Source organism: Pyrgilauda ruficollis, unplaced genomic scaffold (assembly GCF_017590135.1).
Source record: "Pyrgilauda ruficollis isolate IOZ18807 unplaced genomic scaffold, ASM1759013v1 scaffold30, whole genome shotgun sequence".
Lineage (NCBI taxonomy): Eukaryota > Metazoa > Chordata > Aves > Passeriformes > Passeridae > Pyrgilauda > Pyrgilauda ruficollis.
The window spans coordinates 4,473,594-4,494,740 of NW_024524378.1; the positions used below are offsets into that span (position 1 = coordinate 4,473,594).

Sequence of the window (21,147 nt, forward strand, 5' to 3'; positions counted from 1 at the left end):
TAAAGGTATTTGCATGCATTCAGTTTAGGCAACTGCACTTCTTTTATTCTGTCATTTTTTACAGATTTTTTTTCTCTCAAAAACCCCAAACTTGATGCATGTCTGAAAAGTTACATGTGCTAGCTCATCCCCATACTTGTCTTTAAAAAAATTTAAATGAATTTGAGTTCGTGAAAATCCCATGAAGGGTTCTGTATTTCTGATGATGCTGTGTACAGTGGGGACATACTATAAAATGCTATTGAAAAACTTTATATAGTAGCTGACCCCCTCACAGCTTGACCCCCTCTTGACAGCTGTTTGCAATTTTAAAGACAGCAATAAAAACTTGAAATATTCAACACCATTCCAAGTACTCATCAGCAGAAATAAGTCATGGACATGTATTGAATATGACACATCAAGTGTGAAGCAATACCATCAGCATAGCAGAGAGGAATCAGACAAGTTTAGTGTCCCAATCCTGTGAATCCTTCCCTTTGAGCATAACTACAAATTAGGTAAGAGGTTTAAGCACTTAAGTCACAACTGTGCACAGGGATGCCTAAAAGCTCCATAGGTTCTGAAATTCTGGACTGCTCTATTAGACTTGGTGAAACAGTGACTCACTGCAATCTTGTGGTATTCTTCAGTTTGAAACCTCATGGCGGAAGGTCACAGAAGAACTTCAGAATACCTGTTTTGCTCTCTATATATCCTTGTCTGAGAAACACTTCTGAAATTAATTTGCCTGTTGAGTTTAAGTGAGGTAGAAGTTTTTTAGATAGCACTATCTTCCTTAAATTCTTAATTATTTTTTTTCCCTCCTAGCCCATCATTCCTATGTTTACACAAAATGTTCGAGAAGGCTTTAGGACATTAGGAGGAATAAGTAAGATATTTTCTATTTTTCTGTAGTTTATTTTTCCATATGTGTTTAGCCTATCTCTGTAGAAATAATCCTTATATAAGTTTGAGATTTAACACAGCCTTGTTTCTTGATGTTTGCTCTCTGGTAGAGTTCAGAGATGTTATTAGGATTTAATATAAGCATTAGATGTGATATTGGCTCATCTAGGTTATTTTCCACATAAGTGTTCTTTTGCACAAGCAGTAGAAGAAAGAAAAAAGGAGCCAGAAAAAGGCAGAAAGATTTAAAGCACTTTTTTCTCTGCTTATATCTGCTAGGCCAAGCCTAGATTTCCTGCTGTCTGTTAAGAAGCAAAGCAAACAGGTTGGCAACTGACACATTATTCGTTTTCCAAAAGCTCTGTGCTTACACTTCTACCTGTACTTAAAGTTTGAACAGTTTGAACTGCATTTAATCTGTAGCTGCTTTTCTGTTCTGCACTAGACCTGTGATTCCTCACAAAACCTTGCATTTGGCAGCTCTCCTTCCTTATCTTTATGGAACTTGCAGCCAGAAAATGAATAGATGGGTCTTTTGTCTGAGGGGTCCATCTCTGGAATGATTAGATGCCCACATCTCTGCTCATTTGCTAGTGTTAAACTCCTTCTTTTTTATATCTCTTAGTTACTGTCTAGCAGAGGGGCCTGAACAAGTCTCCACACCATGTGTTCTGCCTCAAGTATGGCATCATCACCTTCATCGGAGGGCTGCAGGGCAGCACAGTTCTGTTTTTCTCCCCCTCTGTTTAAGAGCTATATATTGTGTGGAGAAAGCCAAGGCATCAGATGCAGAAGCTGGAATAATTCACACGTTTGTCATGTTGTACAAAAATAAACGGCAATTAATTGTTGCTGTGTTCAGGAGAATCCCAAACAGAGGAAATTGAAGCCTAAATCATTTATGCTCCTTGAATTCTACAGCAGAGCTGTTAGAGGAGTGTAATTTCGTGGTCACTGGAGGTGTTACTCCAGTTTCAGTAGTTTTGTCTTTGGTTTTATAGGTTGTGTACAGAAAATACCACATCTTTATCAGTAAGGATTTTCTTATGCCAGCATTCCAGTTAATGGAGTTTCTTATCTGAAACTGAGAAATATAATATTAGTACGTATTTTTCAAAGAATTTCTTCTGGGTACATTTGGGATAAACACTTAGAAGGTGGCGTGTGGAGAAGAATGTATCCTCTTAGAGCTGTTTGAAATACCTGTTTTTGCTCTCTTTTTGTGTTAACTGCAACTAGTGTGTGATCTGAAAGAGCAATTTGGTATGTTAGCATGATTGACTTTTAGGCAGATAAGGCTATTTCTGATCCTGTAGACCTCAATGAGATTGAACATGCAGTTTTCCAATACTAGTTTCTAATGCTAACCTGTCAAATGAGCTGAACCTGTAACCTGTGTTTTGTAGGATTCTCTTCCTCTCCAGAGAGGCAGCTGTTGAATTTCTCTCCTCTTCTTCTCGTTTCAGCTACTCTTTGGAGGAAAGATTTCACACCAAGTTAGGGTAGAAATAAGTCTGATATAAGTATTAATGCAGCTTTTAGGAAATGAAAGTCAAGGTAGGATAGCACTTGAGATGCCACATTATTTGAGAGTCTGGATCAGGAGCTAGATTACTTTGCAAGCCAGTTTCAATGTTAAGACATAGTGGGGACAAAAAACTTCACAGAATAATCCCAGTGTCTCTCTCTCTCTCTCTCTCTCTCTCTTTCTCTTTCTTTCTTCCCTCCTTTACCCTCCCCTTCTCCCTTCCCCACCTTTCTTTCTCCCGTTTTCAACTATATATTTTCACATTAGAAATACTTAGGATGCTATATGAACGTATTAGGTTGCCAGTAGTTCCTCTCTACGGGGGGTTTCCTGTTAAGCTACGGACATTTATTGGAGAACCCATTCCATATGAACCAAATATGACTGCTGAGGAACTAGCTACAAAGGTAAATATGTAAATTTAAAATATTGAATGTTCTGATAAAAAAAACCACTGTAATAGTCTTGTCAAGTGATTTCTGTCTAGGAGCCAGTTATAGAAATTGAAGGAATCACAGTAAATTTTGTACTTGTCTAACTCTGAATGTCGTTCTTAAATACTACATTTTTATTACTACAACTTTTAGGTCTTTTAAAGTTAATTGACGCTATATTTGCTTTGAGAAACAACTTGCTTTAAAGACTGAAGAAGTTTGGTCAGACAAGACAGCTCTCAGCTGACAGAAGCACTTCACCCAAGAGAAAGCAGTCTGCTTCCTGGTGTTTTCAGAAAGACACTAAGGAAGCCTTTCAAACATAGCAAATCTGTGTTCACAAACTGTTGAAATTGCATACGATAAAAGAAAAAGATAAATCATTTTACTACTTTGTTTAGTGTGTTTCTATTTTGTCCAGCTTCTAGCCCAGCAATTTAACTTCTAAATGTTCCTCTAATTCAGATTTAGATCCTTATAGAAAGGATTTTCAGGTCCTCATGTTTATTCAGTTTATTAATAAATTTCACAGTGCAAAGACATAAACCAGTTAAGTCGTGGAGCAGTGAGATGGAGTGGGCTGAAATAGGTATTTTTGAAAACTCCACAGATGGTCACTTAGAATATTCTGAAAACTTCACTTGAGAGAGTGACTTTTCTTGGCCATGCAGGTGTCAGTTCGGCTGTCTCTGTTTGTCTGTTTATCCTATGATTAGGTCTCTGCGAAAAGACTCTTAAAATATTTGTCTGCAATATCTTAGGCCCTGGCTATGGAACACTGGTTGTTTCTTTTGTGGGGTCACTCTGACAGGACTTCAGAACTGCTGGCTTTCAGCGGAGAATTTAAGTTACTTTCAGACATGCATTGATGTTTTACATTTATGCCAACCCTCACTTGTTTTCTGGCTTAAGTTCAGATTCTGCTAGATAAAGGCCCTAGAATGCGAATTCCCTAGAATCCTATTTAGTTAGAGTAGTTTTGAAGTTGTATCTCATGCTTCAGGCTATGGCACAGTATGCATTTTCCCATTGTTTAGAGCAAAAAATAAAGCTTATTTTTTTACCTAATACAAATTTTAGATCTGTAGAGTCACTTAGGACCAGATGTGTGAAGTCCTTGTCCCAGGACATAACAGTTATATCTTACTTCATATAAACAGTGAGAGCTTGTACCAACAAGAAGCATTACACCAACATCTCCCCTTGCTGAACACTAGTTTACAGAGGCAAATCTCTGTTCTTCTGTTTCTGGCCTTAAGAATTCACAAGCCTGTGCTTGTCTAGTCAGAATAGGAAGTATGTTCTCACCACAGTTTTTGCATGTTGCCCTGCTTTTGAATGTTCCCTATATAGCTTTTATATAATAAGAGTAACTGCTGTGCACTCCTTGGCCTGTTTGTTTTTTGAGTGAAAGTGAAGGCTGCTGTCGCATGCAGCTAAATGGCCTGAGCATGTGTCACAGGACCAGATCCTTCAGAGGCCTTGGGGCCAGAGGGCATTACTTTGTACATGTCAAATGTGCTGAGACACAATGGTGTTTCCAGTGCCGCTTCTGAGCATGTGTAGAAGCAAAGGTGATGCCCACTGGAAGAGTGTTTTTGGTGCAAACCTGGGCATAGGCAGGAGTTTGAGTTGCAGTACATCATGCAGGTGTTCAACATGCTTTATAGACCTAAGTCTCTTCATGAATTTACTCTGTTGTTTGACTTTTGTGTATCATTAATACAGCTTGTAAACACAGCTACCACACAGAAGAGATACTAGTTTGTTGGTCTGTTTCTTGGCAGTGTTGTCACAATCACATCCTGTGGGCTTAAATATGGAAGAACAGTATTTTGAATTTGCAGTAGGTCTGTCATATTTGAAAGGATTAAAAAAAGCCTAGATATTGTGTTATTATATGAGCAGCATGAAAATGAGGTTTTCTGACCAAAACCTTTTTTCTTTCCCTACAGACAAAAGCAGCAGTCCAAGCTCTCATAGACAAACATCAGAAAATACCAGGAAATATATTTAGGGCTTTAATGGAACGATTTCAAACACAAAAGAAAGAAGATTAAGGTCTTCTGAGCTTAAATTTCCATAACTACTATTTAGTTATAATATTCTTAAAGTCACATTTGTAAATTATTCATTCTTCTAATAATAGGTTTTAAATACTGTCCTAATGATACTGCTGTATAATTTAAGATAAAAGTCACTTTCCCTTGCCCTTTCCCCTGTCCAGTATCAAGCTCAGGAACCCAAACTTCAAATCATTCATAATGGGGCAAAGTTTAATTTTTGATAAATGCATTCCTACCTTGGAAGTGTCTGGGTTGTTGATTCTGGGTTTGTTTTGGGGTTTTTTTCCAAATAATACTGCAAGCCTTTATGTATATGGTCTGTCTTCCTTTTGGTCTATCATTGTCTCAGATCACCACCATGATGGATCTCTAACCTGAGTGTCAAACCCTCTGCAGAGCTGGAGTCTTACTGTCTTGACCCTCATCAGTGTAAGGAGGTTTTGTGGGCCAGATTAATGCCATACAACACATATGAAAACTTTCCTCAGACTGTTACTCTCACACTGCTGGGAAACAGTCCACCACTTCTGGCCTGCAGAACCTCTAGCAATGCCTGCAAAACCTGTGTTGCAAAGTGTTTAGTTTTGCTAGGTGAGCTCAGAAAGGGTTCAGATGAGTGAAAATTGATTAGAGAACTACAGTGATCCAAGGAGGTTTGTTATGGAAACCACTCCGATGCTGTGAATGAGAGCCCTACAACACAACTGCAATTCCAAGCCAAGGCATATTGGATATCTGCCCTTGAGTAGGGACTTGTCCCATTTATTTCTCAGTGAATCTACAAATTCTCTTTTGAAACAATGAGCCGAGCATTCAAACATCAAGAAGTAGAAATGAGAGTACTGTTTAGTAATATGAGCTCAAAAATCTTTATTTTGATGGAAAGAGAAAATTGTTACAACACTGTAAAAGAAGTAGTTTTTTTTAAAAACAGAATTGGCATTCCCAAATACCCTTAAGATTTAGTATATGGATAAACTATTAAATATGTTCTTCAAACAGTTATTTTTGTAATTTAAATAATGGAGAGGGAAGTTCTCTATACTTTCCTTAAGTGAAAACAATTGAATCAACAGGAGAGAGATGCAAGATTGGGCTTTTGTGCACTTACAGCAAATTATATTATGGTTTTTTTCTTAGCTAAAGCCTATGGTTTTATTGTCCGTATGGGAAATATCTGAAATATTTCTTCTAATTTCCAGGAATTTTGATCTACTGGTCTTAAATTAACATCTGGGAGCTTTTTAGCTCTGGGATGAGGACAAACTCCTTCAGAAAAAAGAGGTTTTTGCTATGTGATGTGGTTGCCTTTCAGTATTATTGGGGTGTGACCTTTTCTTAAAAAAAAGTGTAACCTCCCAAAAAATACCCAACAAATAACCAGCATTTGAAGGAGCAGTTGTATTTGATGCAGTAGTCATTCCTCTCACCATTTAAGCACATACTTTGCTTTATTCTCTTTTAAATGTGTAAATTAGTGACATTGCATAACTGCATGTGGGTGATGCCCTGTGTTAGAAAAATATCACTTAATGGGGAATTGTCTATCAAATGTGGTTCACAAGAAGCAAAAGGCTTACTTAATTTATGATATTATTTTATACCAAAAATGTTTTGCGTGGTGTTAAAATTTTTAAAGCTTTGGAAAGAATCATGGTATGTAAAAGGAAATGCCCATTCTGAAGTTTTTTAAATTACTTGGGTTTTACTTGAAGGCAAGATTGCTTTCCTTTGGTTTATTGGACTGTATTTAAAAAATACTGTTAGCACAGCATGTCATAAAAAATGATAATGCTAAATTCCTGCATTGAAGTATAACTTAAGTATGATCTTTTGTTACTGTCCATCTTGAGAAAAATGTACATCAGTCTGTGTTGTGAACATCTCAATGCTGAATGTATTTTGTGTTGAGGTTGCATGTATGTAAACAAGAACTCAGTCTAAAAGATTCCGTTAGACATGGACAGACATTGTTATCAGAGATTGTGTAAAATTTATTTTATTAAGTATGTGGGCTATTTGCTGCAGTTTTGCCCCTTTACATATTGAAAGATCAGTATAAAAAAATGAAGGGCAGTGTTGGTACTTTCTAAGTGTTCATATTTGTATAGGCCTTTCATATTTATTTCTATATATTAAAAGTATATAGAAGACACCTTTTGAATAAAATTGACAACTGGAGCAGACTTCTGAAGTTTTGTGTTGTGTTTGAACTAAATGAAATAGCATATGGCTTGTCCTGCTGAACCTTGAGTGGTTTTGAGCAGCATGTCCTAACCCTGAGATGCCCTTCTTACCTTGCAATGTCTGAATAGGAATGGAAGGAACAAAACCCCATTGGGAATGAAAGGAAAAATAATTCAGACAGTGGAATAAAGGAAAAAAGTCACATAAACAACAAGGTCTGAGTTTTAATAATTGCAGTCTGTGCTGCAGAGGGCTTTTACAAGCGCTGCAGTACCACTTTAGTTAAAGGTTATGCAACAGAAAATAGGCTATAAATACTGACTAGTAAGGTTTATTTGTACATATTTGGGGTGTGAATGATTGCCTACTTAGTTTTATTGAAAAAGAGGCAGACATGGATAGATACTCTCACAAGTAAGATTATAGACCTGGCATCCTTTTAGCTGATTTGGTTTACTATGCATCAAGCAGAAGTATTCAAAAGGAATTTTATCAGGGTTAGACTAAACTGCTGATTGTCTGATTGGCCTTTAGATACACAGAAGGCATTACATGTTTTGCCGTGTGATCAGCATAAGCAGGATATGCTTTTTTAGTTTGTTTGGAAGTAGACCAACTGCTGTAGTGACAGGTCTTCATCGTTATCTCTGAACAAGACCCAAATCTCCTACTGACCAATTTACTGTCCTGTTGTGTAATAGCAGAGCTCAAGCTGAACATCTATTATTAGGATGCTTTCACATGAAATTAATCTCTGCAAATGCAAGGTAGAGTGGTTAATCAGCACTGTCAACACAATTGTGTGGCTCATCCAGTATGGGGTTTGTTGTACAAGTATAGCATTATGTTGCTTCATCCTATTATTCTGTGGAGAAGATACAGCTATGATGACAGTGTGTTAGCTCTACAGTTCTTAATCCCTATTAAGCCCATCATGGATGCTAGGATGCTTTTCTTGGTGTTATTTTGGCATAAAAAAACTGTCGTACCAAAAGTAAATGTAGAAGTGCGTGAATTGCTACACGAGCATAGTAGTGCTGAAAATACATGTTAAGATAATTCTCCAAAATGTATCTGCTAAAACTTCAAGAGCCAATCTGATGACACTTTTCTGTTTTCTTTACTTTTTTTGAGCTCAGGACTAGTCAAAAGAAATGATAGTCTCAAAATTATGAAGGTGAGCAGAGGGCTGGAGTATGTCTCATATGAAGGCAGGCTGAGAGAGTTGGGGTTGTTCAGCCTGGAGAAGAGAAGACTCCCAAGGGGCATTGGAGCACCTTCCAGTACCTGAAGGGTGGTACAAGAAAGCTGGAGAGGGACTTTTGATGAGGCCATGTAGTGACAGGACAAAGGGGGATGGCTTTAAACCAAAGAGAGTAGATTTAATTAGATATTAGGGAGAAATTCTTTACTGTGAGAGTGGTGAGGCACTGGAACACGTTGCCCAGAAAAAGTTGTGGAGGCCTCATCCCTGGAAGTGTTCAAGGCCAGGCTGGATAGGGCTTTGAGCAACCTGTTCTAGTGGAAGGTGTTTCTGCCCATGACAGGGGGATTGGAACTGGATGATCTTTAAGGTCCTCTTCCAACCCAAAGAGTTCTATGATTCCATGATACTTTTCTCATAATGGATTATTTGCAGTATTTGCTTGTCTGCTTTTTTTTTTTACATAATTTTGCATTGCACAGATGGTTGCAGATTTTCCACTTTGCAGCCTTGAGTTTTGTCACAGCATACGTTGCATGCATACCATATGTAGCTTCCTGAAACATTTTAAAATGGTTAGAATTATCTCTTTATGTGAGAAAATTGGTCAGAAAGATGTAACAAACTTTTGAACTGTAGGGAGCTTTTTCTTAAAACCTGAAGTGTTTACTAACACTTCTCACTTTTGCCTGTGTGTGAAACATTACAAGGTGAGATGCCATTTGGAATTAATATTAGGCTGCGTCTATAAAGCAGACCAAATATTTTTTCCCCACCATGGAGCTGAGTTGGCTGTTGTAGAGCAGTTGCTGTTCCACTGGGCCTTGTCCCTCTGTACCAGTTACTGTAATGAGTGAATGCAGCACTCATCAAATCACCTTTGGCTCTTGTTTTCCTGCTAAAACCATGCCATGCTCTGGAAACATGAGATGCCAAAGTTCTAACAAAACACATATTATTCAGAGAAGATTTTGAAAGTTTAAAAAATAGAAGACAAGAAATTGAACTGTTTTTACTTAATTCCTTTTAATGAGAAACACAATGTCCCAAACATCAGGGAGAGTAGGAATTTACAATTTTGTGTCATCTTTATACAGAACTTGTGGCAGATGAATTGGGATGCAGATGGGGCTAATCATCATGTATTCCGGATGGGTTTGCTCCACTGTTTCTTTCAGTAGTGTTTTCTTAGGTCTACACTTTGCTCAGAGCAACTTATTTTTCTTTCAGTTACTTCCAAAGTGGGAACAGAAATGGAGACCCCAAGGAATTTGTTTGTTCTCTTTTACAGAATCACAGAATCAATTAGGTTGGAACAGACCTTCGAGATTATCAAGTCCAGCCTATGACCCAGAACCACCATGTCAACCAGACCATGGCACTGAGTGCCACATGTCCAATCTTTTCTTAAACACCTCCAGGGACGGTGACTCCACCACCTCCCTGGGCAGCCCATTCCAATGCCCAAACACCAGTTCTGTGAAGAAATTCTCCCTAATATCCAAGCTAAACCTTCCTATCTATTTGAAATCTACCAAACATACCTAGAAACATTTCTGAGTTCTTATTTCTGTAATGAAGTTGTCAGCTTTCCAGACACTTCTTTAATGATCAGATTTCTCCCTACCATCTGAAAAACATTTCCTTGGCAAATCCACCAAAACCTTTAAAGCATCCTGTCCATTTACAAATGAATTAACTTTCTTTTGCTCATTATGCAGTGGATTAATTTTAACTAGTGGGCATTTGCAGATTTGCTTGGTTAATGTTTTTTACCATAGATTTCCAATTTCCAGACAGAAATTTTGCTATTTGATCGGGCTTTGTCAGATCAAGCTTGAGGGAAAAGACTGACTGCAACTTGGCTCAGTCTCTGAAGGCATTAATGAAAATATAAACCAAGTCTCACAGCTGAAGCAAGCACACACATACCCAGAACTACTTTTGGAATCCTGATTCTCGGCAATCCTGAGTCACATTTATGAAAATAAAACTTCCTGGGTTTTTTTTTCTCCTTGCAAAACCTAACACCAGCACAGAAGCATAGCAGCTTTGATGGCATTTCCAGGACCAAGGTTGCTGTCTGAGTTGAGCAGTGGTGAGGGCACTTATCCTGGAGGACCAAGCTCAGGAGAAGACCTCAGGAGCCCTCAGGGTTTGTTTGGAGCAAAGTGTAACTCAGTAGTATGTAGAGGAAGATGTCTATATTACACTCTCATCAGGTATTGCACCTCCAGGCTTGTGGTTTCCTCTCAAAAGCAAGCTGGTAGTCATGCTTGCTATCCATTTCCTCTCTTTGCCACTTACCTCTGCCAAAATCTTTTGTGTAGCCATGCCCTGTGATGATACCCAGGGTCTTCAGGACAAGGCTTAAATCCCACTAAAGCTTTGCCTTCAGAGAGGGGTGAAGCAAGCTCAAGGACTTGTGGTTCCCTGGGCCTTCAGCAATGTGTGCTGTGGTGCTGTGCTGGGCTGCCTTTGCAGAGCAGCCAGAAGAAGAGGCAGCAGCCTGGCTGACGCAGCCACCCTGTTTCCAGTGCCTCATGTGCCCTGGAATATCTTGTTCAGCTCAGCTGTGGCCAGACAGATACAGGAAGTTACAGCTGAGGAGCTAATGTCATTAAGTTCGGGTCTTTGTGCACATCCCACCACCTCCTTAGGATCCTCATACAGAGCAAACCTGATAAGGGAAGGATGCTTTTCTAAGAAGAGAGGAAGCTTTGTAAAAAGAATTTCTGGTATTTTTCTGTCATCCTACAGTATGCACAAATACCATTTCTAGGAGGCAATAAGCTTTCTGCATAGCAGCTCTAATACATGAACCAATAGACACTTACACTGTGTGATTTATTCCACCCTTCTGGTGCAGCAAAGGCTCTGAATTTGCGCTGAAACCACTTTTAAATTGCTTCGGTTACTCTGTGACCAGTGCTCTATTTGCAAAGCTCTCCTTTTGAGCCAGTGGATGTACATTTTGACAAGCACTTAAATTTGGAGGATGGCTTTTGTTGCTGTCTGCAGCAAGGTGAGTCAGCAGAGCCTGCCGTGTGGGCAGCTGAACACCCACCAGGGCCCAAAAACACACTTCAAGAAAGAATGAGAGTAGAGAGCTGACCTAAAAAGGCAGACAGAAGATCTCAGCTGTTGGAATACATCAATCCATCTTTAGTTTCTTAACTCATAATATCTTACATTAATGCCTACAGGACCAGATACTGTCTGGCTTTACGCAGCAGCATAGGTAAATGTACATGTGTGTTTTTGTGATGCCGTTTCTTTGGTATAAACAGGAGCATGGAACCTACTTCAACTGCTGATGCAAGGCAAATAGCAGACCATTATTATTCAATCCACCTGGGCTTTGCAAATGTCAAGATTATATCAGTCATGCTTGCTTTGTCATTATTACGCTTAAACATTTTTATTAGCTGGTGAACCTAGTAGTTTCTGTAGATGTGCTGATTTCTAACAGATTACCCCTTCAAACCATGCAGGAAAAATAGATAGCAAGAAAGTAATTATTTCTATAGCCCTAGCTCCTAATTTTAATGCAGATCTCTTAAATTGTTGGAACTAGGTCTATAGGAAATTTTTATCAATTAATTTGCCCATTTCTGAGGCTCTGGGCTCCATTTCCAGTAACTGAAGTAGGAGACAGTGCCTATATTAACAGCATGCTCACATGAGGGCAAATAAAGCCAGAAACACTCAGGTTCCTGAATAATGTTTCCACCTCAACAAATATTTTTTATATTAGAATATAATATATATTTTAGAATATATATTATATATATTAATCATAAATATAAATATAAATAAATTTTATATATATATATATATATATATATATATATATATATATATATAATATTAGAATATAATCAGAATATTCCTGCACTCCAGAGAAAAAAACACACAGGATGAACAGATTTCACAATAAGGAAACCTGATATTTTCAAATATAAAAGTGTATTTCACCTGTAGAAAGGGGACATCCCAAAAAACACTGAAATTTTCATACTGGGGCTTTTCTTCTGAAGAAGCTTGATTTCTTTGGCAGGCTGTCCTGTTTCAACAGTCCCTCCTCCTTTCCAGGCAGCATGCCAGGCAAGAGACAGCAGCAGAGACAGGCAGTCAAAGGAAAACACATGAGTCTGTAGTATCAGCTCTTTTGGGACAGAGTGAGGGCCTGCTTCCATCAAATTTAATCAGATTTAATACTCAGCCACTGGGAGCAGCTACTGTTTTGCAACTGGAGAGAGGAAAAGATGTTTGGCTGAGCGCAGGCAGGATGTGTTGGAGAAGGTGGCGGTGATTCAGCCCAATATAAATGTGCCACTGCTGGGGTGGGGCAAAGTCAATTTTAAGAGGTGCAGCAAGTGTTGGCAGCTGCATGAAGTAAATTAGTAAGTCAAATGAAGAAAACATCACTGGCTCCAGGTAATTCATATGCCCATGACCCAAATTTCCCTTCCTGGCATCCCATACTGCTCTGTGTGTGTGCTGGGTTTACCTTAAATTTTAGCAGAAAAGCTGAAGGTTTATTTCTCCCAAGAATCCATTTGTGTAACAGCAGTGCATCTGGAATAGAAATAATTGATCCTTTACAGGTTGCTGGGCTGTTTTTTCCCCTTCCTTCATTACCTAAATTTTTTGTTTAGTGAGCAGTGCTGCCCCATTGCAACCATCCTAGTATAAAATCACCAACTTTAGCTGCCACTAGCACTGACATTACTTAGCAAGGCAGATTGTCTTATGTTGGAAAAGCTGTCAAAATGCAAGATCTATGAGAAGTAGCTGAAGTCACTTGGTTTGTTCAGCCTAGAAAAGCAGAGGCTGAGGGGAGACCTCATTGCAGTCCGCAAATTCCTCAGGAGGGGAAGCAAAGGGCCAGGGACCAATCTCTTCCTTCTGGTGACCAGTGACAGGGAATGGTCTGAAGTTGTGTCATGGGGGGTTTAGGATGGGAATTAGGGAAAGGTTCTTCACCCACAGTTTGGCTGGGCACTGGAACAGGCTGTACAGGGAAGTGACCACAGTACCAAGCCTGACAGAGTTCAAGAAGCATTTAGACAATGCTCTCAGGCACATGGTGTGACTCTTGGGGATGGTGCTGTGTGGGGCAGGGAGCTGGACTTGATGATCTTGTGGATTCCTTCCAACTCAGGATATTTTATGATATCTCAACATGGCTTAGATAGTGCAGTTATTCCCCTTTGTAAGAGGAAAGGAAAATTTCTTTATATGCCCAATTCCTTAAGATATTTCCCCTGGCCAGCCTGAAACCTGCCCACCCCATGGCGTTAAGTCTGCTCAGTTCACATTTACAAATGCCATCACGCACATAATGGAAAACCCCAAACGTTGCATCTCTTTACTGGCATCTGAGGGCAAGGGAAGGAAGAATCTTTGAACAGGGAAGCTTGCAGTGTAAAAAGGTTTGCTAACACTTTGGCCTCTGTTTTTTTGTTCTTTTCCCCAAAGCATATTGGTGGTAAGTAAGTTTGCAGTTCGTGTTTCTGATGTCAGGAACAATAAGGGCACAGGGAATTTAAAAGCATTGCTGCCTTGGCACAAGTGGAAACCCACATTGCTGAAGCAGAGGTTATTCCTTTGAACACTCGCTGAGCACCTCTGAGCACTCACAACAGATGCTGCATCCGTGTTCTGACAGCTCGCAGGAAGAGCTCAGACTGGCGCCGTGCACCGTCCGAGCCAGCAGCAATGTGAGCTGGCACACAGGGAGCCTGTTCTTCTTGCAGCCTGATGTGGACTGAAAAAGCCAGTACGAAAAAGTTCTCTTTGCAGCCCCTGCTTAAAAACCAGACATGTGGGACCTGGAAAGTGCCAGAACAAGGAGCACTGCCCTGCCATGTATAAAAGCTCAGCTCTGGCAAGGCGGCAGGACACGGTGCCCAGCTCCGTTACCCACCCTCCCTGCCATGCCTGACCAGTTCTGTGTCCTTGCTGGCTCTGCTTTCTCTCCATCTATGCACTCATGCCTTGACACTTTGTCCCAGGCAGTTAAAGATAAATAACAGAGAGATGCTGAGCCTAGAAGCTTCTCTGCTTTCTTCCCCCTAACCAGCTGCCTTCACAAGAGGCAGAGCATCTCCCTTGGGCCTGTCTTCCTGTCTGAATTCAAATGGCAGTGCTTTAGTACTTCCTTTGAATCGGGGTAGTAGATAATGCAGAGCAAATGACTGCTTCTGATAACTCAGGTTTCAGAGAAATGTCAGATAAAGTCTTCAAGGCAAACTGTAATGAACACAAGGCTTTTATGTTCTTCCAAGATTTTTTGTTTTTCTTGAAGGCTGCCCTGTTTTTTCTGAGTCTTCCTTTAGGAAATATAAGAGCTATAATCTCAAAAGAGGTTGCACATGTGCACACAAGGAAAACTACTCCAAAGGATAAAAGTGCAACCAAAATTTCACTTCCTATTTTAATTCTGCTTTAGGCAGAAATAAAAAGAGAGTATATTATCTCTGTGCACAGTCAGAAGCATCCTGTAGCATAGGCTGCTGGTAAAAATGAATTATCTATGCAAGAAAAGTTAATTAAAGAAAAGGTTTTAGGAGATCTGTATTCAAAACAACGTTGAAAAAGTTAAATTTAAAATTGAAGTTTCTCCTGTCCTACTTGCATGCACTACCAGGGCAATGGCATACCTGACTGGAAGCACAGTGCAGTGGCTTCCAGTCACTGCTGAGGGAGGAGATGTGCCATGCTGGATCAGACCATTAGCCATGGCACCATCCAAACCATGCACTGGTGAGGAGTTCTGAGTCCAGCTAGCCCTTGTGCAATTCCATAGGGCTGCATGGTAGGTGAGACGAATCCAGAGAAAGCAGCAATGGTCCTGTGCTGAGCAGGAGGCACAAGAGCCTTTAAATTGGGCAGGAGCCAGAGGTGACCTCCTGTGGGGGCTGGTAGTCAGGAGCAGAAATGGTCCTTTCCATTCCCTCCTCCCCAGCCCACACTTTAAAGTCTCACCATCATGATGTGTCAGACACTCAACTGAGCGCTGAGAACAAATACCAAGAACCATGTTCTTTAGATCCCCAAATTTCCAAGAACATTTCTCACTTAACTGCATATTTTCTGAAGATGTCTGATTCTAGACATCTAGACAAGGATATCATAGACAGAAGTTTCACCCTGAAATTCTTCCTGCAACAAAGCCTCACAGAGGCAAGGTAAAATAATTTCATGTGCTAGATAATATACCAGTATAATGAAATCCTGTCCCATTAGGGTGTTGAAGAAATTGCTGTCACTGAAATCTCATGTCTTATCAGCACAGAGTAACAGTTTGGGATCAGGTGATGGGACCAAATGTAAGAAATTGATAACTACATAAATGGAATGAAGTTGGATAATTATAACTTTCAATATGAGATGGGTCAGATATATAACCAAAAGCCCATCTAAAGGCTAAACTTGATTCATTATTAGTTATGAGTCACACATAGGAGTTGATGCTGCTTTAAAGAAAGATATAACCATGAGGCATAATTATTCTTTGTAGCCTGTAATGCCCTGCCTGCCATCAGCGGGGGCAGAGAGGGGAGAGCTGTAACCCCTGTGTGAGCACCAGTGCGTCTCATAGGAAGCAAAGCAGCCCATTTCTGCCTTTAAACCATATAATGGTACTGAAACTCAAACCTCATTTTTGCTTTACAAATACAGCACACCCTGCCCTGTGTAAGCTGCTCACTGGGTAAGATAATTGCAGATGTCATTAAAGGAGGTTATTAAGACATGCTACGTGATTTATGCTAAAGCAGAGTTTAAGCACATGGCAGTTATTCATGTTCTTGGGAAATGGGGAATGCTCTAGGATATTATGGAACAGCTAAATAAGGGTCTCCTTATTTTGGGTTGGTTTTTTCTAGAATTTAAAATATGGGCACATATAAAAGTCACAGAAATTCCAAGTCAGCACAACAGATCCTGGGTTGAAACTGCAGGCAGAAAATGGCACAGGGTTCCTAACAAAACACTAACAGGCAGGGAAGATGAGAGATGGGTTAATTTTCCTGCTTTTATCAGGACATTCTTAGAACATTGCTCAGGACATCAAACTCTGACAAAACGTCATGAAATGTTACTTGTAATGTAACCACAGAGCTCCTCACAAATGCTGCACCAACACAGTCAGCTGGAATCAAAGTCAGCACAGAAAGGTGACAGAACTTGAAATGCCGCCTCAAACATAACAGATGGCAAGCAGAGCCCAAAGCAAAACAAATCCCCAAAGGAAAGCACAAAAACAAATATCAGAGACAAATGGGCATTTAAAATAAATGAAGAAATGTATACAAAAGGAAAATGCCTTAAAGGGACAATCTTGGAAGACTTACAAAATCATCAGACAAGAAAAAGAGATCAGTAGGGATAAATGTGAAATAGAGTTATGTAATGCTGCTCACTCAGTCTGAAGGAGACTCCAGATGTTCCCTCTTACTTTCATTTAGCTACAAGTTGTGAAATAGCTGGTTTGCTGAGGATGGCTGAGATGAGGCTGGTCATGGTGCCTCTTGTCTCGCTACAAGAGTGAGAAAATGCACTTAGGGAACAGAAACAACATTCATTCCACTGCAGTGATGGGTCCCCTGGCCTGGTGGAAGAGTGCACAGAGCTAATGGAGGAATCAAGTAGGGTCAATGCTGGTGAAGATATAGAGGAACTACTAGCAGCAGCTAGAGCCCCAACCAGTCATGGATGCTAAAATGAAGTTAGGTCTGCATTGAAAGGATTCGTGGAGTTTAATGAATTGATGAAATTCTAAACCTGGACTGCTTACTGTCTTTACAGACATAGGAAATTTAAAATTAGTACAAGACTAACATGCTTAAAACTATGAAATAATTTGGTGATGACCTGCAGGAGACCACTATATCTGTAATAAACCATGAGCTCAGATCCAATTATTTATAATAGTATTGTACTTAAACTTATCCTTCCATGCTCTGGGACATTATCAGTGATCACGACTTCTATAAACTGGTCAAAGTAAGTCCTGTGAGCACACAGAGCAGTCACACAGCAGTGGGAAGCAGCACATGTACCTTGGTGTGATCATGGCAACAAAGCCTGTGCTCACAGCACTTAACGAGAACCTGATTTAAAATAAATGACCTGGTTGCTGAAAGACATAGTAAGTGTGAGCATCATTTTTTTTTTGTGTAGCTTCTTGTGGATGAGAAATCCTTCTGCCTTGGATGAAGCCTAGCACTGGAAAGCAGCCCCTGAAGCCAACAACATGCACAGCCCGCTGTGCTAGGTGGCAGCAAAGGCAGGGAAAGCCACCCTTCCAGTCACCTGGCTCTACATCCTCCGGAGCTTTTTGTCAGCAAACTGAGCTCTCTTGCCATTGGAACGGAGTGCACGTGAGCACCTGGGAATGACACTAATGTAAAGTAGTTAAAAAATGCATTATTGTGTGGAGAACACATTGTAGAGAGTAGTGAACTTGAGAGTTTGCTTAGCCCAAAACCATGCCTGAGGGTAGTTTTCCAACCCATCTTCACATCAAACCTGAGTTCTGTGCTTGACCGTGCGTCTGAAATACTCCCACAGCAAAAGCACTGTACATCAGTACTTTTCTACTTTCCAGCTTTGTTTCTGAAATCACTGAACAAATGCTTCTTATACCTGTGCAACATTCAGGAGGAAAATAAAAACCTTCTTATCTCAAATCTACCTTTCCAAGTTTCCCATTGCTTAGTAGGAAGACACTGCTCCTTCCCATGCACTCAGGTCTCTAGGTGCATTATTAGCACAGTATTAAGCTCAGCCTCTTACTAGCTCCCAAACTAAGTAAAGTAGGAGAAAAACCCTGCTTGAATATTTTTGCCAAGACACCCAGGACTTCTATTACCAAATCCCTGCATTTTTTCAGATTTTCTTTTTTTTCTTCCCCTGGAACTATAGACATGTCAATTCGTTTAAGGCAGGAGAGACAAGTTCTCTGAATAAGCACTTTTCAAGCCACTTGCAATTTTTTTCTCCCCTTCTATTGTAAAGAATCTAATTAAACTGTCTATTACCTTTGTTCAGCCTAAAAAGAAGCTGCTCTGATTCTTTCATGTAGGTTTTCATTAAAAGTCCCCTGAAGAAAGCTTTTTCCCTAGAGGTAAATAATTTGCATAAACCCATGCAAAATAAATCCCTTTTACCCCAAGCTAACTAGACACCACTGTGGCAGCAGCCCACCCAGCCATGCAACCTACATTTGGGGAGAGAAGTAGGAAACCATGCTAGGGGGGGGAAAATATTTTAAATTATGTTTCTATTACTTGCCTACTGGTTTTGGAGCCTTTGGTGGTGATTCACAGGGTTACAGGGGCTGAGGATTTAGGACTCGTGTGAAACAATCCCAGTAGTGCTGCTGGGCTGCTGCTCTCTTCATCATGCTTTTCCAAGTTAAAATAACAAACTACTCCCTTCAAACCCTTAGCCACACAACAGACACACAAGAGAAGCAAACCCTCTGGGAATCTCTCAGTCACACATCATCCCTACTGGCAAATTCACTTACCAAGATATATACACATATATTCTTTTGTCTCTTTGAACTCATGACAGTTATTTAATTATTTTGTGGGTTGTTTTCCCCCTCATCTCACTTTCTTGATCGCCTGAGGAAGGCCAAGAAGCAGCATCTAAGTAGTGGGAGCATGGCTGTGAGGCAGAAAAGCTGAGGGATCTAGGATCTTGCCTTTCTGGCACAAACTTTGGCTGCTGCTTGAGGTGGTGTTGCACACACAAATGTGGCAATGAATTCCAAGAAGGCTATCAAGGATACTGGAGATGCTGCCTAAGACAGCAACAATTTGTGTCATAGTTCAATGATTTAAGCAGTTACCCAGGAGGCAGAGGTAGAATCATCTGCATCTTCCCTGGATGTTTTCCCAATTATTGGGGTCAAGAAAAGCTTGAGTTGAGGCTCAGCTCTCCCTTCTCCACTACTCAGTGGAGAATCACTGAGTATCCATCTCTGAATGGTGATCCTTTCAGGGGTCTGAAGGGGGTGTGAAAACAACAAAGCACCTTCTTCTGTCTCCTGTGTCTGGGGCCCTTCTCAGGCGATGGAAGAATCCTGGGTTTCTGCTGTCCTGTTCCCTGGACAAGGGCAGCTTTTTGGAGGTCTTCTTTCAAGACAGCACAAGGAGCCCCATCCGTGGTGGCAAGAGCACCCTCTTCTGCTGCTCTGGGTGGGATGTCTGCTGGGGTATCTCATGCCATCCTGGGTGTCCCTGCTGGGACAACCACCTGTAAGGTCGTCCAAGCTCCAGGTAAAATCTTCTCCCAGTCCCAGGGGTAACCTGGGAGCCACTTGCATCACTCCCACATTCAGGGATGGGAACTCCTGTGGTAATTCTGCCTAGAAACATAAAATAATTACTGGTGGAGAGGATCTCTAGAGATCATCTGTTCCAAACCATTGCCCAACTAGACTAACTTTTAGTTAAACTATCTAAACTTTAACTTTAACTAGACTATCTAAATTTTAGTTAGACTATCTAAAACTTTTAGTTGCTTTTAGATAGACTAACTTTTATCTTCTTTGCTAATAATTTCAGAAAGGTTAGCATCCATTTTCTGATGCATTAGGATAAAAAAAGTTTTAAAAAGTACTCAGGAGACAGGGTAAAATGACCACAGTGTACTTTATTTAATGATTTTGGTACCTTGTGTTGCAATAAAATAAAAAAAAATCTACAAAATCCAAATATATAAAATTTTCAAGTTTCCCTTTTAAGTTTTACAAGAAAAATCAAGTTGTAACCAAGGAAATTTGTTAGTATGAAGCACTACTTTCAACTTCATTTCATCACAAATTGCAACTTACTTAACAGACCAAAATAACTATGGTACTGCAGTACATCAATTACTTCACACACTGTGTTCTTTACTATAGCACATGTAACCTCCACCACGGGAGGCAGCGGTCTCTAGCCAATAAAGACACTCTTCACAATCTGAACTCTAAAGGAATGTTTGTATACATGGATTCAGAATATATATATTTACAGGAAGATTTCTTTTTCTTTTTCTTTTTTTTTTAATAACTATTTCAATTCTTCATTTCAAATAAAATACCAAATACATTTTTACAATGTTTACAAGTCAAAGCACAAAGTTCTGCAATGATTATCATTCACCTATAGTCACTGTGCTTGTACTGGGGCGGGGGGAGGGGGTATCTACACTGTTCCATGAAGACAAATGTGATCTTCCATCACTTTATTTCCGCAGTGGTGACTAAGGAGTAAAAGCACAGTAACAATTCTTTTAGCACAATCAGTGTATAATGCAACAGTTTACAACAGACAACTGAGAAACTATTGGTCCACTCTGGTCAATTTGCTGTTTATCTGCCAACTGTTATGTTAGTCTTTGTCACATAAATTGTGTACAAGAGAAGAATAAAATAACACAACTTGAATAGGAAAGAGCATACATTTTTAAGGCAAATTAATAAGCAGCTTATGGTGTTTTTTTTGTTAAACTATACCTCAACACAACCTAAAAATAAAATGTATGTTCTGCAACTGTCAATAATTATGTCTTAAACTGATCTCCTCTATAAATTGATCAACATGGCTTTGAACCTGGTTATTCAAAACTGAAATAATTCCTCCCCCCAAATCCCCAAATATAGAAAGTGCATGACTTCATATGCGCCAAAACAAAACAAAAGGTAGCTGAGGTAGTTAGATGTAAAATGTATTTATGAAAAATAACTGAAAAATGAAAACAAGGACATATACAGTAAAAACCCACTTATTTGGAACTAATTTTATATCAGGCAACAACTTAAAGCAGGACAAT

At 39.8% G+C, this 21,147-nt stretch overlaps 1 protein-coding gene across 5 annotated transcripts in view; it reads left to right on the forward strand.

Moving 5' to 3' along the window:
* The window catches only part of LOC121356874 (transmembrane protein 68-like), a 31,843-nt gene extending 13,513 nt beyond the window's left edge, over nt 1-18,330 (forward strand). For 2 of the 5 annotated variants that reach the window (XM_041473741.1, XM_041473742.1), the window contains exons 5-7: nt 811-871; nt 2,684-2,823; nt 4,806-7,102. In XM_041473741.1, coding sequence (XP_041329675.1) covers nt 811-871; nt 2,684-2,823; nt 4,806-4,910 — 306 coding nt within the window. In that variant the 3' untranslated portion in view covers nt 4,911-7,102. Of the gene's footprint in view, nt 1-810; nt 872-2,354; nt 2,416-2,683; nt 2,824-4,805; nt 7,103-17,499 lie in introns of those variants that run through there. The other 3 variants (XM_041473743.1, XM_041473745.1, XM_041473744.1) reach the window with 3 other exon arrangements.
* The last annotated feature ends 2,817 nt before the right edge of the window (nt 18,331-21,147 follow it).